At 38.2% G+C, this 25,766-nt stretch overlaps 1 protein-coding gene across 3 annotated transcripts; it reads right to left on the bottom strand.

The window, feature by feature from the left end:
* Positions 1–1,860: 1,860 nt before the first annotated feature.
* Positions 1,861–16,535, bottom strand: LOC129732947 (glycerol-3-phosphate dehydrogenase, mitochondrial). 3 transcript variants are annotated; one of them, XM_055694421.1, is made up of 10 exons: positions 16,299–16,535; positions 5,683–5,796; positions 5,353–5,616; positions 5,189–5,301; positions 3,862–5,131; positions 3,604–3,792; positions 3,446–3,547; positions 3,251–3,377; positions 2,801–3,111; positions 1,861–2,554 (listed from the first exon to the last, which is right to left on the bottom strand). In XM_055694421.1, exons 2-9 carry the CDS (start codon positions 5,785–5,787, stop codon positions 3,098–3,100), a joined length of 2,184 nt encoding a protein of 727 aa, XP_055550396.1. In that variant the 5' UTR covers positions 5,788–5,796; positions 16,299–16,535; the 3' UTR covers positions 1,861–2,554; positions 2,801–3,097. The 3 variants fall into 3 exon arrangements, with proteins under 3 accessions (XP_055550396.1, XP_055550395.1, XP_055550397.1); XM_055694420.1 differs by having other exon boundaries at positions 2,828–3,111; XM_055694422.1 differs by lacking the exon at positions 2,801–3,111 and having other exon boundaries at positions 3,160–3,377.
* Between the last annotated feature and the right edge of the window lie 9,231 nt (positions 16,536–25,766).

The following is a 25,766-nucleotide window of genomic DNA, read 5'->3' as shown; positions in this document are numbered from 1 at the left end:
TGGGGATTATGGAATGTAACCACCTTCCCAGTCCCCCCTTGGTCCAAGAATTTTGCCAACTGATGATCGTATTCTGACGTACAAATGCGAAAAATTCATTAAAGGCAATTGGTCTTTCATAAATATCACCGTTTGTTGCGCCCACCTTAGCCAAAGAGTCCGGTATCAAGCAGTGAGAAGGGACCCACGCTAAGGTAATCTGAGTAGATTTTTCGGATAAAGCACTCAGATGTTACCGTATTTTCCCCAGGAAATACGGAGAGTGCTTAACATCTTTCATCGATCGGAGAGCCTCAATGGAACTGAGACTGTCCGTAAAGATGAAATAATGGTCCGTGGGCATTTTTTCGATAATCCCTAGGGTGTACTGAATTGCAGCTAAATCTGCGACGTAAACAGAAGCAGGATTATCGAGCCTATGGGAGACGGTTGAATTGTTATTGAAGATACCGAAGCCAGTGGACCCATCAAGAAGTGATCCGTCAGTGTAGTACATATTATCGCAGTTGATGTTTCGATATTTATTGGAAAAATTTTTAGGGATCTGCTGCTTTTTGTTATTCATTGAATACTAAAAAGCTATTGTCCGACTTTTCAAGGCCCTATGCAACACTACGGTGGGGATGCTTGGGACGCATAAATAAGTAACATGAAGTGTGGCTCTAAAACTCAAACTAAAAAAAAATGACGAAAATTAGCTCTTCCCATTTTAGAAGTCTGTCAGATTGTAAACACCAAACATGCAGTGAACAAACGGTGCGATATTGACAATCTGAGCTCCATGTATGCAGGGGTACTACACACACTTAACAAACAGTTCCCAACAGAGAACACGCATACATCAGCAAACGAAACCCAATAGCAAACTGTAATAGCTAATAGCTAATGCCCATATGTATTGCGCCCACTGTTAATCCACACTTTTTCGCTTTATTTTGAATTGAATTTAAGTTAGTGGTTGAAAGGGTGGTGAAGAAAGTTTGTAACAGAGTCAATTTGTTAAGTTTAGATTGATTGCTTATTGTTTTATGGGCTACAGTGCATGAATGTCTTTATGTTATTTTATAGATTGACAGCATAGTAATTAGTAAATAAGACAGGAATGCTGATGCCGAAGCTTGTATGACGAAAACGATGTATGTTCTGTAAGATTTTTGTGATGTCATATTTTGCGTAATTTTGTAATTTTTATAATGTCTTGTCTGAAGGTGCAATATACACCGAAACGTTGGTTGAAAGAGCGATATTAATTCGTTTTATTGCTGAAAGACTGCGAAACCGAAAAACAGCCCCTGATACAATCCCTCAGTCGATACCATGAATTGTTAAATCGAAGCACGAAAAAAAAGTTTCATTGATGCGGAATATTTAATGTTTTTTTTTTGTTAGGGAATAAGAATAACGTTAACCATTGATGTGAACTTTTGTAATAATGGATAATGGTTACTCAAGGATGCGCAAAAGCTTGTTTCCCGTCACCTAACAGTATATATAAACCTGTCTTATGTCCCTTTAAGACCATTTTCGCAAACAAACATTTCATTGGTTCTAAAACTTACTAAAAACATTTATTCAGAACATCGAACTTGTTGTACTTTAATTTTAAGATATTTAAAAAAGTTACGTTATATCGAGGTAAAAGTCACGTTATATCGAGTAAGGTTATATCGAGGTAGCCTTATATCGAAATATGACTGTACTAGGGGCACCAATCAAAAAGCTTTAATCATTTTAGGGCATCGTTTTTTCGCTTTTGTGGATCAGTATAAGTCAAGAAACAGACTCCTAATCTCAACACCAACTTTAGAAACTTAATGATCTCCACTGGAGGGATAATTTCTTTCATATTACAGTCAAATCTCTCTATTACGACAATTTATATAGCGACAAATCTCTCTATAGCGACATTCTCAATGGTCCCTTCTGCTTCACAATAATAAAAATTATTCATTCTATGGCGACATTTCTCTATAACGACGGTCTCTTAAGATGTCGCTATTATTCGACTGTACTTACTACGAAAATGCAACCCATAGCTGTATTCTTTTTGATTTCAAATCCTTTATTTGCTCGAATTGCGTCGATAACGAAATTGTACATTAACTGACACACACACACTTTAAAATGATTTCAGGCTTTCAAGAAAGTACACAGTTTTACTGCAAGTGCGTTTTTTTAGAGTCCGGAACCGTTACACACAGGCGATTTGTATATATTTAAAAAAAATACGCCTGGAACAGTTTTGATACATTCGAACAGGTCACTCTTAATCTTACATATAAATAACAAGACATGTTAAATAACAGTTTTAACCGGAAAGTTCTTAGCAACAGTCCTTACGCAAAAGTTTCGTGCGCTTCCTGCTACAACAGTGCACCGAATTGAGTCATATCACATCCAATTGACACAAAAGTTCATTGTTTCGAATTTCGCTGAATACTATCTATGTGCTTTGTCGTGATGATGATGGGTTGATTTTGCTTGTTGATGACGGTGTCAATAAATAAACTGTGCTACTGTTGTACCGATATAAATTAGTTGGCGGGCATCTTTCCTAGAAGGATAAACTATCGATTAATGTCGATACAATACAACGAAGATTCAACACGTAAATGCAGTGATGAATTCACAAATTTGTTTAGTCAAAGATAGAATAAAAACTAAAACAATTAAAAACTATGATAGAAGGAACACATAATCATTTCGGCCAAATTCAAAACAAGAGAAATGTCCAATCCAATTGAAACGCGAAACAAAACTAACGAAATTATTCGATGAAATGTGCAGGAACTACGCTCACACTTAGGGAAATGCTGTTAACTGTTACCTATCCTATTTGTAATGGTTCATAAATAACTTCATCATCGAAGGCTGTGAAGGTATACAATGGAGATCCCTTCCTGAGGATCGTCGATGGGTTTTTCTTTTGCGATTAATATTTACAGCAACACATAGACAGAAAATGGCAGGCAAATTAAACAGAAAAAAAAATCATCTGCAGAAGCCAACGCAGCTCAAACCGAGCCGACTTAGCTTCTTGTAAAAAATTGCACTCCGGTTGATAATGCAACTTTCACTTTAATTCACATGCTTTAGATTACTTTCGTTGACCTAGAAAGAAAAGGAAACATCTATCATAGCACATACGCACTCATTTACCTTAAAAGTGATGAAAAACGAAACGAAAACCGAAGCGGTTCATCGATCAATCGAAATTGAAAACAAAAGATAACTGAACAAGTTTACAGACCGCCTCCCGAACGGTCGACGGTGATTTGCTTCCGCAGTCGTTCCTGCTCCTTGCGGATCTCCTCCTGTTCGGCAACGGCTGCGAAACGCGAATGCGAGATATTGCCGGACTTGATGGCGGACATCATCTACGGGTGATAATTTCGATAATTTAATAACAACACTGGATAAACAATGTCAGCCGATGAAATTGTACCTGTAGATATTCATCCAACTCCACCTGTCCGTTCATGTTGGAATCGATTTCGCGGAGAATTTCGTGCAGCTCCTCACCACTGACCTCAGCATCGCCGAATGACTGTAAATCAAAAAGGATATAAGAATACCATTATTTATTATACTAGAAAATATTACTTTCATGGCTCGCTTAATGTCTGTGATCGAAACGTATCCCTTCTTGTCCTTGTCGATCGTCTCGAAGCGCTTGGTATACTGGTTAACTTCATCCTTGGACAGATTGATGGGAATCTTCTCCTTCAGCTGACGATTAACCTGTTGACCCATCTGCGTCTGCAGGAAATGCTCGCATTCCTTGATTTGTTTCTGAAATGTACAGATAGTAAGTAATAATATGAACTATAGAGGAGTTTCATGCCATTGCTCCAAACTTACCTCCCTCTCTTCCTTAGACCACTTCAGCTCTTCAGCCATAATGTCAGCAATGTACGGTAAAGCTTCACTTGCCGCCTGAACGTTCAAAAACGACAAACGGAGGCGACGGGCGATCATATCCACGCAGCTGCAAGCATACTCACGAACACCGTACCGAACCTCAGCATCGATGTACGGAAACTCGGGATGCAGCTTCTTGCCGATGATGGGCCACCGCTTGCCGGTAAGCGAAGCCATCTTGGCCACAGCGAATGCACGATCTCCGTAGGAGATAGCCAAATGTTTGGCAACCTCAACTTCCAGCCCCAAATCCTGCACCAACCGAATGTACATAGTCGGAGTCCAACCTTGCGCGCCCTCAATCAACAGTCCATCGGTAACGCATCCACGTTCCGGTTTCAAGTCACATGCCTTAATGGCAGCATCCATCGTATGTTCCGCCATGGCACGATACGTTGTCCATTTTCCGCCAGCAATCGTAACCAAGTTCGAATCACTAACATGAACAATATGATTACGAGCCAACGATTGCGTATCGCCCTTGTTCGGGTCCGAAACCAACGGCCGAATGCCACTCCAGGCCGACAGCACGTCACCTCGACGCACGTCAACATCTTTGTTGAGATAATTCTTAATCTCACTCAGAATGAACTGAATATCTTCCTCGCTTGGAGCCGGACTGGGAGTGACGTCACAAGGAGCATCCGTTGTTCCGGCGATCGTACCATTCAACCACGGTAGGAAGAAAATCACACGCCCATCGGAAGTCGAAGGATCCAGCAAACCCATCTGAGCCGGACTGTAGTAGCCGGGAAGCACTATGTGAACTCCTGAGCTTGGACAGCAGATCTCTTTGACGGTCGGGTTATCCATCTGTCGAATCGAATCCGTAAACGGCCCGGTGGCATTGATAATGCACTTTGCCTTAATGGTCCACTCCTTCTTGGTGATGTTATCACGGACCTTGGCTCCACACAGAACGTTCTTTCCGGCTGCGTTTTTCTTCTTCAGCAGTTCCAACACTTCGACGTGGTTCGTAATAGCGGCTCCGTGTCGGGCTGCTGTTAGTGAGATGGCCAAGCACATTCTTGCGTCATCTTGTTGACCATCGTAGTAAACGATGGCACCACGCAGCTTGTCACCCCTCAGCATAGGGAACAATTCCAAGGCATCCTCCCGGGACAGGTAGTACGAACTCTTGACGTTACGATCGCCAGCCACGAAGTCGTAGGCCTTAATGCCCACCCAGAAGTAAGGAATTTCCCACCACCTGGAATGAAGCTAAGTTACGATAAACGCTTTAGGGATTCGAATTCAACAAACTCACGTATAGACTGGCAACATTATCGGCAACGGCCGGGTCAAGTGTGGAGCCGACCGTAGCATCGACGCACGCTCATGCAGAGCTTCCTTCACCATTCGGTATTGTTCTATATCCAACTGAAAATTATATTAAATTAATGGATACTTTGCCATTTATATGGCACTTACCCCCAGGATAGCTTTTTGCAGGTACCGCACGCCACCGTGAATCAATTTAGTCGACTTGGACGACGTACCGCTGGCAAAATCGTCCCGCTCAACCAAGGCCGTCTTTAGCCCACGGGTCACCGCATCCAAGGCACAACCCGCCCCGGTAGCGCCTCCACCGATGATCAGCACATCGAACTCTTCACCACTCTGCAGGGCCTTCACCTGGTCGGCACGGGATGGCAACGTTCGCTTGCGGCGCACCCGTTGCTCTTCCATTTGAACCTGTGCCAAAAATAAAGGAAAGGAAAACCGGTAAAACCTCAGCCGGCAAAATAAAGCACAACTTACATGATGTGGCGAAATATCGCTGGTTTTCAACGCGTAAGTGGTCAGAGCAGCGCCTAGGGCGACGCCTGCGGCCGTAATGCCGAACCTTCTCAGTCGCGAAGCCATGGCTTATGTCTAGAAGGATGAAAGTAGAAGATAGTTGATTGATTTGTATTTAAGTGGAAAATAAACGAAAAGCTTTACCTTTAAATCAATTTATATGAATTAAAATAAGTATGGAATAACTAATTCGATTGTTTGTCTTCATTAGATTAAGTGCTTAAAATTCATTATCGATGCTGTACATAATATTCGCCCAACTGGCAAACGTCCAACACAAAAGTGAAAGTTGTCTAGAAATAGTCGGATGCGGTTCGGTTAGCTTTCGTTACGTGAATTTGTTTTTAGACTTTTAATCATTTTGTAATGAAGCTTTACAGCTAGTATATAAACAGTGGTCCTGTAAAATCGATGCGATATTCTATTTTGTTGTTATCCGAGTAATTCTTGCATTTTCACAAAGAAGAAAAACTGTATTGAAAGGTAGAATAGATAGCAAATATTATGTAAAAGTAAATATTTGCATATTTGTTCTCCAGATCAGGGCGGCTAATAACAGCGTCTGTCCCAGCGCGAATGCCATGGAATGAAACGGAACGCTCTTATGCTTGCTAAATTATCTTACCATGATCTTGAAATAGTCGTTATCACATTCTGAACGTAGATGAGAAACTCGTGTTATGAGCTGAAAATGTTTTCTTTGAACAACTAAATGCGGCGCAAAATGCGAGTACTTCTTTGAGCAAAAAAAAATCGAAAGGGCGTAAAATAAACCCACTAAGAAAGGTTTTAGAAAATACCTGAGACGCTCTACAACCAGTATTCAAAATTGTCCTCTTTGACGGTCATTCTGGATCTCTCGCAGGGCGATTTTTTCGATTAAAAGACTTAAACGAAAAAACTCTCCGCCTCCGCTCAACAAGCACGTTCTTGGATCCCAACCCGCGTTAATTCGAAAAACCGTGTAAAAACTTTTGAATTACATTTAAAAATCGTGTTTATTCGAAAATCCGCGTATAAAAAGGGTGTTAATTCGAAAATCCGCTGTAAAAAAACCGCATGAAAACCTGACTGTATCTCAAAAACGGCTACATATACTGAACGATGTGCTTACTTAGAGTGTTTTTGATTTGATTTACATCAGAAATCATTAATTACCATCAAAATGTACAGTTTGTATACAAAAACTACGAATTTTAGGAGGGTTCAGGTTGATTAGTGTTACGTAATTTTAAATGGGGTGAAGTCATATCAAATGTTACTTATTGTTACACTTATTGTTACATAGGGGGGAGAAGGGTCTGAAATCTACAGTTTGAGCGTTACATAATTTGTATACCATACATAAGTACAAAAATATAAAATATTTGAAAACATCAGCATTTAGATGGACACTTTTAAATTTTATTCGAGAAGCTCTATTATCGTTAGGTTTTACCTATTATCGTCCGGGGGTTAATGAAGTCATAGAGAACTAATGTTTTGCAGAGAGGTAGTCTGCATTATGAAGAACCATTATGCAAGAAATTAACGATCTTGGACATCATTTACCCCCCTGACGATAATAGGTAAAACCTGACGATAATAGAGCCGATACCCTAATTGATAACACCATACAGTTGGTCTCGAGGTTCGATGTTAGCCTAACGAGCCAGTCGCCGTAGGTTCGAGTCTCGGCTAGGGAGAGACTATTAGTGTCAGTAGGCTCGTAGCGTTGGCTCCGCAATAGTCACATTGAACAGTTGGCTGCGAAGTCTGTGTTTAACAATAAACAGAAGATCAAGTTCCGAATCGGAATGCAACACAAAGGCTTTGCTTTGCTTGGGTTAAAAAGCTACTACAAATTTGAGCTTTAGGGAAGCATTTTTTCGCTTTTGTCGACCAGCGTAATTTACCTACACTCTAGGCGTCGCCAAGCGTAGCTGGTAACGTCTCCGCCAGCCACGCTGGTGGCGCCGACATACACTACCCGTCATGAGCTTGGAACCGCTTTAGGGGCCATCCGCATTTATTCAGGTGGACAGCTTTGGGAGGGAGGTTGTGTGATGTCTACAGTCTATATAATTTTTTCAGAATTTATATAGGCAGTTGTCCACGGAGGGGGAGAGGGGGGGTCAAAATCATCAAAAAACTGTCCACGTGAAATGTGGATGGCCCCTTACTGAGTACTGCAACACCCAGTTTGAATATTGCAAAACCTTCCGAAAAGTGTAGCATATTTATATTTATCACCAGGAATAGGCGGATATCACGTGTTTTTGACAACCTAGAAAGTTGTGGTTGTCAGCACACTTGTTCAGAAGGTCAAAGGCTATGGTAAAAGCAAAGCAAAGCCCTGGTGCTACATTCCGATTCGGAACTTGACCTTCTGTTTTATTATACACAGACTTCGCAGCCGACTGTTTAGTGTACAGGACAATTGCGGGGCTAGCGCTACGATCCTACTGACAATAACAGTCTCTCCCGAGCCGAGACTCGAACTTACGACGACTGGCTTGTTAGGCCAGCATCGTACCTCGAGACTATCTGGGAGATCTATGGTATGGAAAGGCTATGGTATGGTGGCCAATTCAGTGTGAAATTTTATCGCTATGTGGCGCTAGTGGGCACACAATTTGTCGTATTTTGAACTTAAATAATCTCACGATTCCGACCTGATAGAAAGTTGCGGTGTTCAGCAAACTTGTTCAGGAGACTAAAGACTTCTACATTGTAGACAATTTAGTACTGAATCACCCGGCGCTAGGACCGTCAAGTGAAGCAGATGTGACCTCAAAACGTGGACCATTTGTGGTAGTGCTTACAGAAGACTTGGGGAAATATTGCAGAAGAAACGCTCGAAAAACTTATTCGGCGTATGCCCAAGGTCTACAGAGCAGTATTTAAATCCAATGGAACGCGCGTGCTGCCTAATAAACCGTGAATGATCAAATCGAGAACAACATAGGGTGTATAGAAGGGTGCCAATGGAAATTGACTTTTCCAATTCGTTTAGCGGTAGGTATAAAAAGTTTTGTCTTCTCGGAAAAAGTCTTCATGAAAATTCCTTCCCAGAATTGAATATAGTCATAAAACTTCATTCTCACAGACAGACGTAGTCTGCGTAGTCTGAAACAGGAGACTTTCTCGATATTTCTTCGCCGGAATAAACTGCTGATATTAGACACCTTGTTTCCTGTGGGCAATGTTGCCACATTTTCATCTGTACTGGGAGCTGCAAAAATCTTTTTCATCTGTACTATTTCCGGAAATATCTGTACCAAAATCTGTACCACTAGCCTAAAGTTTTTATTTTTTATAAATATATACAGCAATTATATTCAACGTGAATTGCTTAGAGAAAACTGCACACTTAAAATTTATTGCCGGGTCTCGGTAATTTTTGCCGAGAACGGCACCATTAAGTGCTCGGTTTAAAAAATAATGACAGCTGTCACATTTTTTCGTTAAACTCGGTTCAATTTAACTGAAATATCGGCATAAATTATTACCGAGCTATCACTGCCGAGATTACGGATATTTTGTGCTAAAATTTCAGTTAGGAAAACCGAGATTTACGAAAAAATGTGACAGCTGTCATTCTTTTTTTAACCGAGCGCTCAGTGGTGCCGTTCTCGGCAAAAATTACCGAGACCCGGCAATAAATTTTAAGTGTGTGGGACTGCATTGACTCAGTTAATGTTAATTGCAAACTACTAGCTCATTGTCAATAAAACTTTTGCACACTTTAGAATGGAGCTCGGTAATGCATATTACCGAGCCATTGCGGTTCAATCTCCTGAAAATCCAGCCAAAAAACAATGAAACCCATAACTCAGCAACACTACCGATATTTCGGATATTTTGTGCCAACATTTTAGTTTGGTTAAATCGAGATTTACGAAAATATGTAACAACTGCCGTTTTTTAACCGAGTGGTGCCATTCTCGGCAGCAAACTACCGAGATCTGGCAGTAAACTTTAAGTGCGTGGAATGCAAGATCGCATTCATTGTATCGTTGCAGAGTCGGCCAAAAAGTTTTGTCTAGTTCTTTCTAACCATTTAAAAAATCTGAACTTATCTGTACTTTTTCTCGAAATCTGTAATCTGTACGGTACAGAATCTGTACCGAAAAAAAACGAGAAAATCTGTACATTTCCAGATAAATCTGTACAGTTGGTAACAGTGCCTGTGGGAGTAACAACGACGACCGCATGGTAGCAAATTAAGTAGGCGACAAAAATATGGCAATAACGTTTTTTTTTTTTTGAAGTGGAGTACTTCTCTCAGGAAGTTCGGCTACATAGGTATGTGAAATGAAAATCTAAAACTGAAAAAAATGAAAAATATGTCCAATTTCAAATGCTAATAAATCGGTTATTATTCGATGAATTTCCTTCGTTCTTGTAGAAATAGGTTGGAAAATCTTCTAAGATTCTTCCCAAAAGAAGATAATTGTAATTTTATTATTCACACTATTGTACTATTGAAAATAGTCAAGCCTTGTCAAAACGAAAAATTCGACCTCTGATTGGTCGTTATATGATTGCTTCCCAAACACGGTCGACAGAATCATATACCTTGCAATTGAAAACATGCTATTTGGCCTATATAAGAGCCTGTTTCAGCCGAAGCCGCTCATAATAGTTCAATATAGCGACAACAGCAGTCATCCTTCCTTAGCAGCAGCACTAGCCCTGTGGTTGGTCACCACGTCTCAGGAGCAGCGCGGTTCTTCTCAGCATGTGTCGCCAGACTGCCATTATTCCCCCCGGGTTGGAGCAGTATGAAGATTGCCATCAGGAAATCAAATTTTGAAAATCAAAATGCCTTTTTCAAGGTAAATAAACTAGTCATTGAAAGTTGATAATTTTTGACAACGCAAGCAAGCATTTCGTGTTGGATCCTAGCAATTTAAATCTGTCGCACCCGTCTAATTTACTGAATGTGAAATAGCTTCCACAGAGCATGTTGTCCGTGTATCTTAATTCACCCACTGTTGGGGCAACTCAAAGGTTACGATTAGCAACCGATTTTGAACCGCAAAATGCCTTTTTCAAGGCAAATAAACAAATAATTGAAGGTTAATAATTTTCTGAAATCAACACAAGCAGACATTCTGTGCGGGATGCAATCAAATTCTGTTGTAGTTGTCTAATTTATACTTTATTGAGTTAACCCCCCACTGTTGGGGTAGCGCAAAGGCCGTGATCAGCATAACCGACTTTGAATAACAAACTGCCCTGTTAGAACGCATTCACAAAAGCAGTTAGTTCGACTATGCAGAGCTAGTATGAAGTCGATTCAATCAATCAGCATGAACAGAATTTCGTCGTCTCCCAGCTTCCAAGTTGCAACATGATGCAACACGCAACAGCAAGCAAACGTAATCACTTGATGTTACAAGCCGCAATACGGTTAGGGATAAATCGTTGCGTGTGTGAGAGCACCATCGGTGTTTATTCGCTGGATACAAAAATCAAATGCGAATTGTGGAATAATTCGTCTGCAGAACATTAGAGAATTGAAAAACTGAACTAAAGGGCGTGTCCTATTTCGTAGCACCCATCGACTATAAAAGAGTGTTCCTGGGAAAACTAGCTACATTCATTAGTCGGAAGGTGTGCTGGATGGACCGTCCACAACGTTGACATCAGTAGCAGCAGATATCAGCACTCAGCAGTAACAGAGGATAGCAGTGGGTTGCGCCTGTGGCTGCCTTCAAATTAAACAAATCACTTGCCCTGTGGTTGGTCACCACGTCTCAGGCCTGTGCCAGGCTGAACGCCAACGCGAGCGATCGGGCGAGATTTTTGCCGTACATCAGCCGGCACTCCCTCTAATGGAAAATTTGGATCATTTTGTTCAGAAGAATATTACTGTCGGTAACATTACAGAGATGCAATTGCATTATATCGGATATGTAATTGAACAATTGTTCTCTTGAGGACAAATAAAACACTTAGTTTGAAGACTTAACAGCTTTGGGTACCAGTAGCAGTATGGTAACAGCCTCAGCGGTAAGTGCAGCCGGTACTTCCCTGAGGCCGATGTTATAAGGAGTAAATGGAAGCGGCACGGCGAAACAGTTCGGGTGTGCTTAGACGCGCGTCATTTTTCGTTGTTGATATTATTCCCCACATGAAACGACGCGCTTTCGTACGATAGCGGCGGTATTAGCGGTAGATGCATTTGCCAACACTTACTCCAGTAAAGCCGTGTCTAATTTTCAATGAGAAAACACCTTTCTATTGTGTTAAGCCTCTGCCAGGCTAAACGCGAAAAGCGGCGCGAACCGATTCGCCCGGCCGTAGGTTAATGTACAGCCGTAAGTAGAGCTGTGTAAAAGTATTCTACTTCAACCTTGCGGTTGTGGCTTTGCACACAACCCTCCTGTGATTTTTCTTGGTAACTATAGGTGACAAAACAAGGCTAAAGCAGGTATTATACGAAGCAAATATTTGCTATTTTTAGTACGGATTTTATTTTGTGCAAAGAAATTTCGTACCAAAAAACGGCAAATATTTGCTTCGTGTAATGCCTGCTTAAGAAATAGTAGGCGACAAAAACATGGCAATAAAGTTTTTTTTCTTGGTAACTATAGGTTACAAAAAAAAGCCATGAAATAAAAAGTGACAAAAACAAGGCCAAGAAATAAAAAGCTAGAGAATGAAAGAGAGAAAAATCGGAGAAGAAAACTCTTTCTCTCCGGACGGACTTCAGTTTCTTCGCACGTACAAGAACTTATGAATTACAAGTCTCTAGCAGGGGACTTGAAGATAAACATAGCCTTCGTAATCGGACTTCGGGGCTTATGCTGCCGCTACGCACAAAATAAGCTTTTTTCTTAGACACATAGTGCCGCTGTATCTACTGCTGAAGAAGCAGGCTCTTATATAACCCAAAAGAAAGAAATTTTCTGTCGATCATGTTTGGGAAAGCAAGTGTGAAGCGACCAATCAGAAATCGTAATCGACGTTTCAACAAGGCTTGGCAATTTTAAATAGTACAATAGTTCTAATAATCAAATTACAATTTTATGTATTTAGGCAGATGCATAGATGATTTTCCCATCTATTGCTGAAAAACCGAAGGAAATCTATTGAAAACTAATCGATTTAGGGGAACTGCTCCATTATTCATCTCATTAAGCCGATATTCACGAAGAATGCACGGATTAAACACCAAATTTGCAGGAAATCATTGAACAAATAAACTAAATATGCTTACGAGCTCTTATGGAATCGTTTAGCATGGTAAATGTAGTAAAATTAGCTAGATTTATCCTGAATTTTGGGAAACAAACCATTTTTCACAACGCTTTCATATCTATCTCAAAACTTGAATCACTGCTCAATTACTCATCTCACGACGCCCCCATATTCATCCCACTGTTAATCATGAATGAATCACATTATCATGAATGAACGTAGCCGCGGCCCGTCGTAGTAGGTTACCTAGATATCCGCTGTAGTTGTTTACGTGCAAAATTGGTAACCTAGGTAACCACTACAGTGCTGTAGATTTATGTCAGTTATGTCGGAATAATTCAACATTTCAGTATGATTTTTTCGTATTAACAGAAACTGATTTGGCAACTTTTGATTTTCTTCAACGCAGTGAAAACAGATGAGAATACATACAGTTGAAATTTAGGAATTGTAGAAATTCATTTCTTATATTTCTGCTAATTCAAGCTTGTTTTAGGAAATTTGAGGTGAACATTTCAAAGATTAAAGTGTTCTTAGTGTAGTAAGTGATTTTGTTTAGTGAATTAAAATGAAAAGTGGTCCGCTAGTGATGAAAGAAACTTTGGTTGGCTGCTGAACGAGTCCCGTTGTAGCCGTATTGAACAATGCGCGGATTTTATTTCCTGAGGCAGATGATTGAAATAAATGAGTTTTTGAGTGCAGATGTCTGACTAGACTATTATATCAAATTTAGAGCTTTTAAATGAGTTTTTGCAGATTCTACTTTATGAGAAATCTAAAGTGAACTAAGAAGAATCCATTCCATGTATTAGCAGATCGATTTAGTTAGAAAATATGCATTTTTTCTGTTTTCAATTGTGTTTTCATGTTGTATGAGATGAATATATGGGCTGAGATGAATAATGGAGCAGTACCCCTACTTTATGGAGAATCTAAAGTGAACTAAGAAGAATCCATTCCATGGACCTTCTGGGAGACGTAGTTCTACGTCAAAAAATAAGACACTTCATTCGACAAAAGCTATTAAATTATATTTTTGCTGAAGAAAAAACTTTCCATTTCTTAATACGTTTATTTTTGAGAATAAAAATTAAGTTAAAAAAAAATAATACAAAAGGGGTATTGGGTAATAATTTCACAGCTGTCTAAAAATGCTGCTTCTGTTCATGCATCGAAATCACTGTTTCGACGTAGAACTACTTTAATTTAAGTTAGGTTGCATTCTGTGAAAAAATGTAACGAAGACGTACCCTGTTTAAATAATTATGATTTTAATTTAATTTAAAATTGGTATTTCTTTGAACAAAAATCAAAGCCAGTCTCAAAACAAAGAGATACATTATATTTGAAGAAAAATGATCAAAAAATCTAAAAGAAGTATCAATTCTAGGCGACAGAGTTGCCATTTGTGTTTATTTTTCATTCATAAAATTAATTGCATTAATGTAAGTATATTTTATTTTCGAATTTGGTAACTTAATCGTGCTCCTGGGAAAGTTTTACACGAAAAATACTTATCATCGTGAGGTGTTATAAGCAAAACATGTTATTTATGCAATGTTTTTCGGTGAAAAAGAATATTTTGATTTCTAATTCAACAATTTCATCGTGTTCATGAGAAAACTTTACATGGAAAACACTTATCACACAGAGATATTTATAGTAAAAGTCAAGTAGCTATTTGTAGCCATAATAAGAGTTTTTGACGGGCTCTTTTATCAAGAAGGGGAGGATCCCACGCAGCGCAGGAGTGGTCCAATCAGCACAAAAGTTGGGATTTCTCCATAGTACCCTTATATGAATAACTCCCAAAATTTTAAGTCATATCTGAGAAGGTCGTTGGCACATTTGTCAAAAACCGAAAACGCATAGGCTAAAGATTTCTGCTTCCTTCAGTATGGTGCAAGATTTGTAAGTTTTTATCACACGTTACACATCCAAGCGTCTTCATTACATCAATTAATCGTATTTTTTCGTACATGTTTTTACACGAGCATCATATTAATAGTTAAAGAAGCATGCTGTACAAAATGCTATAACATTCGAATATTTGTTTTTATTTTCACAAATTTTCATTTCATTTTTCATTCGATAACAAGCTAAAATTATCTTAACAGCAAATTTTACTGAGGAATTAGGAAAACATGTTTGATGACACTAGAAATTGTTTGAATTATTTTTTTACAAAACAGTTTCTTTTGATTTGCACAATGCGCAAAGTTGTCACAAATCGTTCAAATCGCCATCGTCACACGCTGTACGCTCCGGATAACACACAACCATTTTATAGTATATCAACAGAATTCATTTTATGGCGAAAACATTTCAGCAAACGGCACACCATGACTAAGCTTAATCGCGATGACTTCACATTTCCACGATACGATCACGTTTTTCCATACACGAGCGGCATGATGCGTCATCATCACTAAATACGCCAACCTTTGTTTGTGAATGGAAAAAATCACAACGCATGCTACAACGACAGGCAAGAGGAAGGCAGCAAATGAAGCCGTGAAGAACGGAGAATGCCACTTGTTGGATCATTGAGCGACTTTAAAAACAAGATCTTTTTTTTTCAAATATTCATTGATCAGCTGATATCAGAGCACTGCACTGGTAGCAGACACCGTTTATGCGTTCTATAAGGTCGCCGGCGGACAACATTGTATTCACGTGACATAAGCTGCATGTCGATACTACGTGCTTGACATGCATTCCGACTCACTTTCGGTAGATCCTTTCTTGGCAGTTGGCTGGCACCAATAGTTAAAATTAAACACACACCGGATTGAATTAGGTACATGGTAGATAAAACGAACGATCACCTTTGCCTGAAAGTGGTTACATTCAAAGCGCGCAAATGTTGCACTAGTGCACTATCAAAAGTATTGACCGAGATGCGATGGGCGCTGTTATAAAATAGAGGAATCTCCGATCTATAAATACACCATCACCCATCGTCTTTCCAAGTTATGTAAACAGCTGCTAGAGGCGATTTTTCCAAATACTTCTTCAGCCATATGACTGATATCCATCGTTCACAATCATTTATTGAAACCCCCCAAGTGTTAATTAATTAGCACTCGAACAGCAAAGTATTCGTGGTTTATGAGTTTGCAGTTGCTCGAACCGTCTGACTTCATACTTCCAGCATTGCAATGCCACAGTTCACATCACAACCACGATCATGATTCACTAGTCTGACCTTCAGACGGTTAACCTTTATCCCAATGGCAAGCATCACTTTGGGCTACGCAGTGAAAAACAAAACTTTTGCACTCTTTCACCATTACGTAATTCGTGAGTGAAAAAATTCCCCAACATTTCAATTCTAACTTCGCTATTTTTCGCGTTTTAAATCACACCGATCGATGCTCTATTACCTTTACTCGCTGCCTAATTATTAATGCACAGTTGGAACAATTCCACTGATCGGTAGTCAAAATACGGCCGGAAAAACTGCTACCGAAAAGAACTTTATCTAGCAGCGAAATCTTCTGGAGCCACCTGCAACGCCACGAGAAAGGGTGGTTCCTGGCCTAGCTCTAGAGAGAATAAACGAAACCGTTTGAAGGACGTCGCGAACCAAACTAAGCTAGTGAAGCGAATTGAACCGGTCGCACACCGTTCGCCCTCCGCACTCGCGAGTTAAGTCATTGCATTCGCTAAAACTATATTTGCGCAGACAAGCTTCTTTTAGCGTGGTTAAACTTTGAGTAACTTTTATCGCAAATTTTAAAAGGAGTGATAGTTTGCCTTTTCATTAAAAATAACAACAGGTCAGTGAGAATCACTCATCCAAAGAAGTTTGATGTTTGATATAACAAACAATCAAAACCGCGTAGAGCGAGTCAACACTGTTATCACTCGATTTATAGCGCTATAATACGAGCATTGAGCGCTCTGTCGTCCATCGCCGGCTGTTGCGGAATAGGTGGATATAGTTTGTCGCGTAAAATTCTAGCCAGTAAAGATTATCTCTTGTTGATAGGTGCAGGCGATCTCTGTGTATGTTTTGATACTCTCCGGCAGGACGGCAATAAATGGGCGGCTTTCCCTATACACGTGGTTGTGCGATGGAGCTACGTTTGGCGGCAGGCTAGATTAAGTCGGAAAGAGTGTCGGGCTGAGGTTGAATTGCAACCACGATACACGTGATTTAATCGTGTGCAACAGACGGCCATCAAGTTCTCGGTTGCAGAATGTAATTGAGCTTTTTTGCAGTGCTTGCATATTTTAAGAAGAGATTTTACATTAGAGCATGCTGAAGAAATGTTGTTTTTATTCGAATAATTTCTCGTTACGAGTAACATTCCACAACATTTCCATATAATCAAAGGAAAAATAGTCTACCTTCGAAACAAAAAAAAAAACAACTTACTATCTTTCTATCTAATGTCATAAAATATATTTTTCCTCTAAATCATACGTTTGATATGCCTCACGCGTCACTTTCTCATAAAAACTTTTACTCTGGAGTCAGCCGTTTATAAGTTATTACAATTTTTTTACAAGAAGTAATGGTGCGGCAAGAAAAATTCAAAGAATGATAATGGTGCGGCAGAAAATATGAATGTGAACAAATGTGCCCAATACAACTGTGTCACTACAAAACTGATTTTGTACGCCAATAGATAGCTTGCCAAAAACTCCTGGTAGAATTATTGGCATATCTTTTTGTGGTAAGCTAGCGAAAATTTAGGTTGAAATACAATTATTTCTTAAATTCTACCAATCACGAGTTCGCTTCTTTTTACTCATTTTGGGCGTTATTATCATTGATATCAAAAAGTGAACTGTGCAACTTTGATCGCACATTTTATGGAATTTATAATTGTTACTGAAGAATCACGAATAATGTGAAAAGGGACACTAGAATTATGAAACATTATAAGACCCGAACGCCGATCATATCATCCACGGCATTGAACGGTAATAAATAAAGTTACCAAATAAAATTTGGAAAGAAAATCAACAGAGCACCAACGTTCAGGAAATATTCGAAAATATCAAGGTGCAGAGATTCGCAAACTATTGAATCAGTGCGTCCTGAGCTGCCCGACAGATCAGACGTATTTTCGGTTGCTTGTGGACTGGTCTTTGACTGCCTATAGCTTCAAAGTTTGTGTTTAGTCAGTGTGTCTTTTAAAGATTACCTGGAAGTTAACTTACATCAGTCTTTCTCAAGACTACCTATTCTTTCTTTCTCAATACTTGCAATTTGATATTATTTTTGAACTTTTTTCGTATCACCTGAAATGGCAGGACGAAAAAAGAAACCACGCATCGCTACGGGGAGGAAAAGAGAGGCATCTCTTTCTGAAACTAGCTTATGCAGTGAAAATTTATATGATATTCTGCCTGAGCAAGGAGCCGGCGAAATTGAAATGTTCGAAAGTAAAACTATTCAAAGTGAAATTTCTGTAAAAAAGGAGAAAGTTCCACCTATTGTGGTAACTATTGCTTCTGAATTTAATATTTTTAAAAGAGAACTTTCTACGTTTCTCTCCGACGTCAAAGTTACTTATCAAATTGGCCGAAGAGGCGAATGCCGTTTACTGGCCCAAACATTGAAAGATTGGAATCGTCTTATTCAGTATTTAACTGAAAAGATGTATAAATTTTGTACATATGATACGAAGAGCGCCAAGCCGTTCAAGGTCGTATTGAAAGGTCTCACCAACGATCAAACCGTTGATGAGATCAAAATTACTTTGACAGAATTACTTGGTATAGCCCCTACCCAAGTAATTCTGATGAAACAAAAATCACGAGGCGAAAACAGTCAGCGAACTGGAATTTCCCTTGTAAATTATTTAATTCATTTTAACCGCAGTGAGGTTAATAACTTAAATTTTTTTGAAAAAGCACATGCTTTATATAACGTGCGTGTAAAATGGGAATTATATCGAAAGTTTGGCGGAGGTGAAAAGCATATCACCCAATGCCTTGCTTGCCAACGTTATGGCCATGGTTCAAAGATTTGTAACATGGACCAAAAATGCCTCATTTGTGGAGACTTTTCTCACAAAAAGGACACATGTCCTGTGAAAGAGAGTAAAAATTTTCGCTGTGCGAATTGTAACGGCAACCATATGTCGAATTTTTATCAATGCCCAGCCCGTTTGGCAATTGTTAAGGCAAGGCAAGGTAAACAAAATTCAAAACAAAATTCTCCAAGCGTACCAGTGACGCATAGTGTACCTACTCCTTTGCATACCCGTTTAACATATGCACAGGTTACAGGTAGTTCGAACATTCTACCGCCTAATGTTGGTAGTTCGAAAATGACCGCTAATATGGGTAAGCAAAACACGCTAGAAAATAATTGTACACCTGTTACTCCAGCTAATATTGCTGCCGAAAATATTTTTTCTAATGTCAACTGCCTGGGGCCTATTACGGCAGGTAAACGTTCTTTTTTGCAACAGGCAATGTTCGATCTTATGAACGCCATGTTGCAGGCAAAATCAATGTTTGAAGCCATTCAAATAGGCACAAATTTTACTATTAAAATTGTTTCTAATTTAAAATTTAGCAATGATTTTAAATAAAACAATTAAAATATTAAATTGGAATGCTCGCTCATTGAAGGCCAATGAGAATGAGCTTTTTAATTTTTTAACAGTAAATAATGTGCATATTGCAATTATTACTGAAACATTTTTGAAACCTAACATAAAATTAAAATATGATCCCAATTACGTGGTTCATATTGATAGGATTCAGGGTTCCGGCGGTGGAGTTGCAATTGTTATTCATCGCCGAATCAAACATCGTGCTCTTCCCCATCTTGAGACGAAAGTTATTGAAACTTTGGGAATTGAAGTTCAAACTGAACTTGGGATTTTATTTATTGCCGCAGCATATTTACCATTTCAATGCACACGCGAGCTCAAAAATTATTTTAAAGGTGATTTACAAAAACTCACCAGAAATCGTTCGAAATTTTTCATAATCGGCGATTTTAACGCTAAACATCGTTCATGGAATAATTCTCAAAGTAATTCCAATGGCAAAATTTTATTCAATGATTGTTCTTCAGGATACTATTCTATTTTGTCTCCGAATAGTCCTACATGCTTTTCTTCTGTAAGAAACCCTTCAACAATTGATTTGGTGCTAACAGATCAAAGTCATGTATGTAGTGATTTGATCACACATGCTGACTTTGATTCTGACCATCTTCCAATAACTTTTTCTTTATCACATGAATCAGTTTTAAACCCTATGAGCTCTGTTTTTAATTATAACAAGGCTAATTGGGGAAGATACAAAACTCATATTGAGAGAAATTTCAATAATGAGCTTGATTTTCAAAACGAAGTGAATATTGATTCCGCTTTGGAAGCATTAAAATGTGCAATTGTTGATGCCAGGAATTATTCTGTTCCAAAGGCTCAAGTGAAATTTGATTCATCAATAATTGACGAAAATCTTCAACTTCTAATTCGTTTGAAAAATGTCCGCAGACGTCAATATCAACGTGCTCGTGACCCTGTTTTTAAAACTATTTATAAAGATTTACAGAAAGAGATTAAACATAGATTTACTCTTCTGAGAAATCAAAATTTTGAGACTAAAGTTGAAAAATTGAAACCATATTCAAAACCATTTTGGAAGCTGCCGAAGATTCTTAAGAAACCTTCAAAGCCTATTCCAGTTTTAAAAGATGGTGAACGTTTTCTTGTATCCAATGAACGAAAGGCTCAAAGACTTGCTCAGCAGTTTGAGAGTGTTCATAACTCAAATTTGAATTTTGTGAGTCCAATTGAAAATGAAGTCACACGTCAATTTGATTTAATTTCTTCCCAGAATTTTTTTCCTGCAGAAATAATTGAAACTAACTTGAATGAGATTAAATCAATTATTAAAAATTTCAAAAATATGAAGGCACCTGGTGACGATGGAATCTTTAATATACTAATCAAACATCTCCCTGAGAGCACAATGGAATTTTTAGTGAAAATTTTCAATTGCTGCTTCAAAATTGCATATTTTCCCAAATTATGGAAAAATGCAAAAATTACTCCCATTTTAAAACCGGATAAGAACCCAGCTGAAGTTTCAAGTTATCGACCAATCAGTTTGCTTTCTTCAATAAGTAAACTGTTTGAGAGAATTATTCTTAACAGAATGATGTCACACATCAACGAAAATTCAATTTTTGCAAATGAACAGTTTGGATTTCGCCATGGGCATTCCACAACTCATCAATTGCTCAGAGTTACTAATATGATACGAGCTAACAAATCTGAAGGTTATTCCACTGGAGCTGCTCTTTTTATAAAGGTTTGCAAACTTTTAATTTTCCAATTTTCCTAATCAAAATTTTAAAAAAATATCTTACTGATCGAACTATGCAGGTTGTCTATCAGAATTCAAAATCTGATAGATTTTCTGTCAGAGAAGGTGTACCTCAAGGTTCAGTCTTAGGTCCAGTCTTGTACAACATATTCACTTCAGATCTTCCTGATTTGCCTCCAGGATGCACAAAGTCATTGTTCTGCGATGACACAAGCATTTCCGTAAAAGTAAAAAGTCTTCGTGTCATATGCAGTCGATTGCAGAAAAGTTTAGATATTTTTTCTTCCTACTTGCAAAAGTGGAAAATCTCTCCCAATGCTTCTAAAACTCAAATGATAATTTTTCCGCATAAGCCTAGGGCTTCTTTCCTCAAGCCAAACAATAATCACGTTGGCAAGATGAATGGGGTTATTTTAAGTTGGTCCGACAAGGTTTAGTACTTGGGACTAATTTATGATAAAAAACTTATTTTCAAAGAGCACATTGAGAGTATACAAGCCAAGTGCATCAAATATACGAAATGTTTACATCCTCTCATAAACAGGAATTCTGAACTTTGATTAAAGAACAAACTTTTGATTTACAAACAAATTTTTAGACCAGCAATGCTTTATGCTGTACCGATCTGGTCAAGTTGCTGTTCAACAAGGAAAAAACGCTCCAAAGGATTCGTAATAAAATTCTGAAAATGATTTTGAAGCGTCCTCCTTGGTTTGGTACACTCGAATTACATAGACTTACTGGTGTTGAACCATCAGAAGCTATGTCAAATAAAATTATTAACAATTTTCGACAAAAATCGTTGCAATCCTCAATTGCTACGATAAGCTCTCTTTATAGCCAATAAGTTAGCATTTAAGTTAGTTGTAAGTTTACTTCCCCTCTTCTGACAAGTAGGTTTAAATCCCTACGAATGTCCTAATTGCGAAAGCAAACAAATCCCAACAATTAAAATTACAAATTTCTAACAGTGTTGAGAAGTCATCATTTGTGATTGAACACACATACTCATTATTTACTAATATTTATCATAAATACTTAAGCTACTAACAAATCCCCCCTTTAATAAAAAAAAAAAAAAACAATTGAATCTGAGAGCCAACAGTCAAAAATTTTAGAAAGTACTAAATATGGAGTTCGTTCCAGTCGCTTTAAAAGAAAGTCTAAATTTGAAAATTATCACTTTTTTTAAACTCTAGAGTACAATCACAATAATTGAACTCTCCACAAACAGTACGTTGTTTTGGAGGAATAATAGAGCTTTCATTTGAAGTAGACAAAATTGGTCGCCATCTTGGATTTTCTTGTTCATGAGCAAGTTTGCAACCACCGATTTTAAATTTGACACTACCATTGAAGAGTTGAGGAAAAATGCTACATTCATAAAATTAGGTGAGCAACGAGTTCACCTTGCCATTCAGATCACTTTCCAAAAACATATGAAACAATTACAGTTATTATCTTATTATTGAGAACGTTTTAGGAGAGAATGTAATCTCAAATGCAAGTTGTTTTACAAATTTGTTAATATTAACGATTTTTAAAAATTGTGCTGTGATTCAACAACATGTTTGTTGAAAACACAAAAAGTTATTCAGGCTTTCCCACCAGTTGTATTCAGTATTCTTACCTGATAAAAATTAAATGGAGACCTTTACATCGATGAACGCATCAATGTCTAACAAATAACATAGTATTAACCCGTAAAGACCCGGGACGGAACTTGTTTTTTGAAAATGCTCGTTCTCAGCACTGGAACGGCCGATTTGGAAACTTGGACTGTTATTCAAGGGGAATAGTTGCTCTAAGTTTTGGTAAAGGTGTCACCCCTCTGGACCCCTCCCCGTTTTTGTGAAACGCAAATATGTCTGTGTTTTTGTCTAATTTTTCAAACAGATTGAGTAAACACTGGAAATTTTCATACGTATCAATTGCTCCTTGTTTCAAATCATGTCAAGTGGATGAAATATGGTATGTAAGAGTGAATTTTGGAGTTTCCAAATTATTTCAGTACAAAATCACAAAACTACGTATTTTTATAAAAATTCAAACAACAAGACCGTTCTTCAAATTTTAAGCCCTACATTTTTGCGGTAAGGTCTCCTGAATCCATACGTGATGAAATATTTATTTTAGCATGCAAATATTTTGAGAAAAACGAGTTTAAATTCACTAAAGTACATATTTTCATGGAAACCTGATTTTCTCAGTCTCCCACAGTAGGTTTCAACTTGGCTATTCAATTTTCAAGCTCTCTATTTCTAGAGTAACGTCTTCTGAATCCAAAGATGCTGAAAGATTTATTCTAGAATGCACAGATTTAGAGAAAAACGAGTTTGAACTCACTAAAGTACGAGTTCTTATGAAAACTTGATTGTCTCCAAATCTGTGCATGCTAGAATAAATCTTTCATCATCTTTTGATTCAGAAGACGTTGCTCTAAAAATATAGAGCTTGAATATTAAAGAGCTAAGTTGAAACCTACCGTGGGAGACTGAGAAAATCAGGTTTCCATGAAAATACGTACTTTGGTGAATTTAAACTGGTTTTTCTCAAAATATTTGCATGCTAAAATAAATATTTCATCACGTATGGATTCAGGAGACCTTACCGCAAAAATGTAGAGCCTAAAATTTGAAGAACGGTCTTGTTGTTTGAATTTTTATAAAAATTCGTAGTTTTGTGATTTTGTACTGAAATTATTTGGAAACTTTAAAATTCACTCTTACATACCATATTTCATCCACCTGACATGATTTGAAACAATGAGCAATTGATACGTATGAAAATTCCCAGTGTTTACTCAATCTGTTTGAAAAATGAGAAAAAAACACAGACATATTTGCGTCTCACAAAAACAGCGAGGGGTCCAGAGGGGTGGCACCTTTACCAAAGCTTAGAACAACTATTCCCCTTGAATAAAAATCCAAGTTTTCCCAAAACGGCCGTTCCAGTGCTGAGAACGAGCATTTTCAAAAAACAAGTTCCGTCCCTGGTCTTTACGGGTTAATAAAGCTTCTGTGGAGCAGCTGACGAACTAGTCACATTTCAAGTGTTGTAGATCGTTTTACAAGAAATATTCCAGAAGAAAAGGGCTGAGAAACCTTTTGTTCAAATTAAATTGATATAAATTAAGAGGACCAGCAGCGAGCATTCAAATAATTTGAATAAACTAAAATTAACGTTAACGGAAGTTTAACTTTCAGTAATCACGAATAAATAGTAACATGCCGAAATATAGTCTTTATTGTATAACCAATTCCTGCAGCAAGAGGACGGTTGACTCTCACCGGAAACTGGCTCGACCCGTAGGCGGCAGAACAGCAGCTGATGTTGACGTAGAACTACGTTTCTAAACAGGTGTGCAAAAGGAAGTATAAAAACAGTTACAGACAGAATATTATACCTTATTAACCGAGAATGCACTCTTTAGCCTATATAAGGGTCAGCTTTCGACTCAAACTAATATCATAACATATATCAATATGCAACAAGCAACAGCGTTACGTGACTGAGAGCGTAGCACGTCCTGCTATCTGTTTTCATCCGACACGAGAAGAAGAAGTTGTTTGTCGCTCAAAGCCGCAACTCGATTCGAGTTGTATTGTTGCGTGCTCCTTTTCTACTTAATACCAACACAAAAACACTGGTTATCAACACAAAGTTCATTTTCCGTACATTCGTATTACATACGGAATAAAATCTCCGCGTTTTGCTAAACTAATGAGAAGAAAAAAAATAAAGAAAAGGTGAAGTCTCTTGCAAAAAATGTTGGGCCTCTTACAGCATATATCTAAGATACACATCGCGAATAGAAAGTGAGCTCGTGGTTGGTTAGCCGCAGCTTTTCCGATTGATTTTTTCTTCGAATGTTCAGTCAGTGTTAGTCTCATTCATGTTTAGCCTGCGAGTTTAGGTACGACGATAGAAAACCATTTTCAGCGTCAGAGTCAGTAGCTCAGATAACGGGTGACAAATAAAAATTTGGAATTTTTTTCTACAGCTGTCAAAAAAGGTGGATGAATTTAAAAAAAAAACTGATTTATTAAACTGATGATACTTTCATTGTGAACCAACAAAATTAGCATTTGAGAAAGGTCCGTTACCGGCCTCCCGACGAAGTTTTCTGATGATGCCAAAACATGAGCGTTGTACGGTCTTTAAGCCAGCTTTTCGAATGCATTTTTTGATTCTACCGATGAACTGTTCACAGTTTGTTGATCTCCAGTTATTTTTGCACCAAAGGAACTCAAAATCCCAAAGAAATCCTCGATTGGACGACACTGAGGTGGATTCGTTGGGTTGCGTATTTAGGGTAAAAATGGACTGGTTGATCAGAAACGTTTATGTTTTTCGACGTACTGTGATGATATTTTCTCTGGCCAAAACACATACTTTTCATCTGTATGCTATTTTGGAAGAAATGGAATCATAATGTTGTTTAAACATTCGTTCTGATTAGGGTTTGCAATCCCGGGAACGATTTCCCGGGAAATACCTTTTCCCGGGATTCCCGAGTTCCTACAAAAATATCGCAAGATTTT

The sequence above is a fragment of the Wyeomyia smithii genome, chromosome 3 (genome assembly GCF_029784165.1).
Source record: "Wyeomyia smithii strain HCP4-BCI-WySm-NY-G18 chromosome 3, ASM2978416v1, whole genome shotgun sequence".
Taxonomy (NCBI): Eukaryota; Metazoa; Arthropoda; class Insecta; order Diptera; family Culicidae; genus Wyeomyia; species Wyeomyia smithii.
This window is presented reverse-complemented; position numbering and strand designations above follow the sequence as displayed.